A 3,892-nucleotide genomic window follows, 5' to 3' on the forward strand; every position below is an offset into this window, starting at 1 on the left:
TGACACATCCTTGCCCCCAGGAAAACTGGGATCTCTCTACCAGCACTCTGAACAATGGTCCGTGAGGGATTGGGAATGAGATGAAGCCAGGAAATGCAAAGTCATTGCAGACAGAATCAGCAGCTTGTGCCATATCATTCCATGAGATCCTTCCACCCCTTAGGATCATGCAGGAAATTTGTCACTTAGGCAAATTAGGACTCTGGGCCCTGAGGCACTGTGGGGCCAGGATAAAAGGCAGGCTAAGCGGTGGCTCTCTCAACCACTTCTGTCACCTCCTTCTCCTTGGGAACCAGGTGAGTTACAAGCCCCTTTCTCCTCCAGCCCTCTCTAGGACAGGGGATGAGCTTTGCAGGCCTTGTTCCTGCTCCTTGTTCTTCTGGGGCTGTTCTCCCATGGTGGTCATGTGGGCAGAGGGGTGTCCGTGTGTTCTGGCCACAGGCTGAGGCTGGGCTGAGGTGCTTCTTTTCATGCAGCTTAGGCAGGAGCACGGCTGGGCCTGGCTGAGCTCTGCAGAAGCGTGCTGGGCTCAGGCAAAGGATGCCCAGGTTGGGCTACACAGGCTGGGCAAGCTGGGCAAGCTGCAGGGGCCTTGTGTGTCTGGGGGTGCCTTGCGGGCTGTGTCTCAGGTGTGCATGTGCTCTGCTTCCTCCCTGCCCTCCGTGCCAGGTGCAGCGCCAGGCTCCAGACATGTCCTGCCCTGAGAAGTGCCAGCAGTGCCAGCCCTGCAACCCTTGCTGCCAGCCCTGCGGCCCCTGCCCGCTGGCCAACAGCTGCAATGAGTGCTGTGTCAGGCAGTGCCAGAGCTCCACCGTCATCATTGAGCCTCCTGCTGTGCTGGTGACCCTGCCCGGCCCCATCCTCAGCTCCTTCCCACAGAACACCGTGGTGGGATCCTCCACCTCGGCTGCCGTTGGCAGCATCCTCAGCTCTGAAGGAGTGCCCATCAGCTCCGGGGGCTTTGACATCTCCTGCATCACCCGCGGCTATGGGGAAAGATGTTGTCGTCCCTGCTAAACATGCTGCTGCCAACATCCTTGGGCAACAACCTGCAACACCTCAGAATGTGGTGCTGGAATGAAAACAGAACTTCAAGACATTGGATTTAGACCTATGGCTATTTTTTCTATCTTCTCCTCTCCTTCATCTCTTTCCTTCCTTTCCCTGCCAACAGCACCCAATGCCAGTCTAGTGGGACCTGTTGGCATCCTTCCCTCTGCAGGCCAGGCACTTGGACATCCCCATGGCATCTTAATGGCTGTTCCTGGTACACTCTGTGAGCCTCCTCCTTTTCTTCTTTAGACTCAATAAACTTGGTTTTGCATTCAAGCCTTTGTCTCTGCTTTCTCCTTCCTTCTGGGCCAACTCTTCCAGTTTGCTCATTGGCAAAAGCGGAAGAAGCACAGTGTTGGGATCCCTGCAGTGCAATTTTCTTTGTGACCTTTCTCTTGGAGCTGACAAAGATGTGCCTCACTGTGTGGGTGGTGAATCACTTTCATAAATTGCTCAGAAAAGTTTTGGATGCTTCAAAGCTGGAAGTGCGCAAGACCAGAATGGACACAGCTTTGAGCAACCTGGTTCAGTGCGTGGCAACAGTGCATATCTCTTGAGGGCAGGAGGAGCAGAAATATATGGTCTTCAAGTTCCCTTCCAGCCCAAAACATTTCTTTATGCAATATGCTTTCACAGAGGCATCGCCTGTGTGACAAATGTGCTCAGAGTTGGGCAGTGCGGATTCCCCAGTGAACAAAATTGGATCTGATCATATCACACCTGGGGAGAGAATTTTCTCCTAGAGTCCTCTCCTGTAGCCTTATTTACACAGCTTGCCTTCATGAGAAACCATTACGTGTGAGGAAGCCCTACTTCCCGGGAAATGGCCAGACATCTCTTCCTGGTGGAAGTGGTAATACATTTTGTTTGTTTGTTTGTTTACTTCTGCACACATAAACCTTCATTCTTTGGCCAACTGCCTTATATTTAGCTTCAAGTTGTCTTCTGTTTTCCCTTCTTTATCCGACTGAGAAAGGGAAATGATTGAGTGGTTTGCAGGCACCATCTGTCCAGCCAAGGTCAACCAAGCAGAGCTGGCAAACAAACACAGGGAAAGAGCAGCAATGAGCTGGAGAAGTGGGCAATGACAGTTTATTAGAAGAGCGGAATTGAGACCTCAGCAGATATCTGATGGCCCTGACCCACAGCAAGAATGGGCCAGGAAAAGATGCTGCACATGAAAACTCATATGATGTCACAGAGAGATGAGGGAGAGAGGTGCATCTATCCTGGACGGAATAGAGTGATGCCTTGAATGGCTTGCTACAAACAAACCCACAGGAATGACACAGGTTCACGTCACCTGCCTGCATGGAATGCCACCAGACCATGATCTGGACATTCTGCTTGCACTGCCATGTTTATATCCTGGAAATGCTCGGGGCTCTCATCCGAGCCAATATAGAATCCCTCAGATAGAAACGCCTGTGGAATTAGCCAGGAAATAAAGGGGTCACCAGTGCAGGAAACCAGGACACAGCCCCTACCATTACCTGGGATGGTTCACATTGGCCATGAGCTGGTCAGAAAATTATTACTTCCACCAAGGTGCCGCTGGGCTTGAGGCAGTGCAGGACTGCTATAAAAGGCAGCCCAAGTCCCTGCTCCCTCATCCACTTCTCTCACCTCCTCCTCCTCCTCCTCAGGAATAAGGTGAGTGGGAAGCTTCTTCTCCTCCTGCTCCTGCTTCAAGACCAGCTCTTTCCTGGCTGTAGGTCTCAGCTGACAGGGGCTGTTGGAGCCCAGGGCTGGGAGCTGCTTGTGCTGGGAGAGGGCAGGGGAGAGAAGGTCTTGTGCAGAGAGAGGCTGGGACTTGGCTGAGGTGGCTGCTGGGCTTGGAGCTGGGCAGTGCAATGGGGGCCAGGAGGTGCCTTGGCTGCAGGGTGCTTGGCAGCAGTGCTGCTTCTCATGTGTTTGTGCTTTCTGCTTCTCCTGCCTTCCATGCCAGGTGCACCTGTGACCCCGAGCCATGTCCTGCAACCCTTGCTGCCAGCCCTGCGGCCCCTGCCCGCTGGCCAACAGCTGCAATGAGTGCTGTGTCAGGCAGTGCCAGAGCTCCAACGTTGCCATCCAGCCCTCCCCCGTGGTGGTGACCCTGCCTGGCCCCATCCTCAGCTCCTTCCCACAGAACACCGTGGTGGGATCCTCTACCTCTGCTGCCGTTGGCAACATCCTCAGCTGTGGTGGAGTTCCCATCAACTCTGGGGGCTTCGACATCTCCTGCATCACCAACTGCTATGGTGGAAGATGTTGTCCCCCCTGCTAAATCTGCTGCCAACCTCCTCGGGCAAGAACTTCCGTGACCTCAGCACGTGGAGCTGCACTGAAGATGGATCTTTGGAACAATGTATTGATGCCCCTGGTTTTCTCTTGTTTCCTTCCACTCTCTTCCCTGACCTTCCTTTCCTGCCATCACTCTCCCCTGCCAGCCTAGTGGGACCTCTTGGCCTGCCTCCCTACCTGCCTCCCTCTGCAGGCCAGGCAGATGGACACCTCCACTGCATCTTTGTGGCTGCTCTGAGTTCTCTCTGAGAACCACGTGCTTTTCTTCTTAAGACTCAATAAAGTTGTTTTGCATCCATACCTGGGCCTCTGAGTTCTCCTTCCTTCTGTGGGAATTCTTCCACTGAGCTCAGGGCAAAAGGTGGAGGAAGCACCAGCTGGGACCCTCTGCACTGGATTTGAATTTGTGCCTTTTCCATTGGAGCTCACAAACAAATCCCTTGCTTCTCCAAAGTAGTGACCATCAGGAGAAGATGATGCCAAAAGATCCCAGGAGTGGGAATGAGAAACAGCAATGCCTGGGCATAGTCCACACCCTCCTCTCTTCCAGCACCTC

At 53.5% G+C, this 3,892-nt stretch overlaps 2 protein-coding genes across 2 annotated transcripts; both read left to right on the forward strand.

Moving 5' to 3' along the window:
* Window positions 1-203: 203 nt before the first annotated feature.
* Window positions 204-1,329, forward strand: LOC146420907 (feather keratin Cos2-2-like). Its single transcript, XM_085047894.1, has 2 exons — window positions 204-296; window positions 670-1,329. Exon 2 carries the CDS (start codon window positions 691-693, stop codon window positions 1,015-1,017), a length of 327 nt encoding a protein of 108 aa, XP_084904020.1. The 5' UTR covers window positions 204-296; window positions 670-690; the 3' UTR covers window positions 1,018-1,329.
* Window positions 1,330-2,937: 1,608 nt separating this feature from the next.
* Window positions 2,938-3,636, forward strand: LOC146420908 (feather keratin Cos2-3-like). The gene has a single exon (XM_085047895.1). It carries the CDS (start codon window positions 3,023-3,025, stop codon window positions 3,317-3,319), a length of 297 nt encoding a protein of 98 aa, XP_084904021.1. The 5' UTR covers window positions 2,938-3,022; the 3' UTR covers window positions 3,320-3,636.
* The last annotated feature ends 256 nt before the right edge of the window (window positions 3,637-3,892 follow it).

Source organism: Lichenostomus cassidix, unplaced genomic scaffold (genome assembly GCF_008360975.1).
Source record: "Lichenostomus cassidix isolate B80296 unplaced genomic scaffold, HeHo_3.0 HiC_scaffold_651, whole genome shotgun sequence".
Lineage (NCBI taxonomy): Eukaryota > Metazoa > Chordata > Aves > Passeriformes > Meliphagidae > Lichenostomus > Lichenostomus cassidix.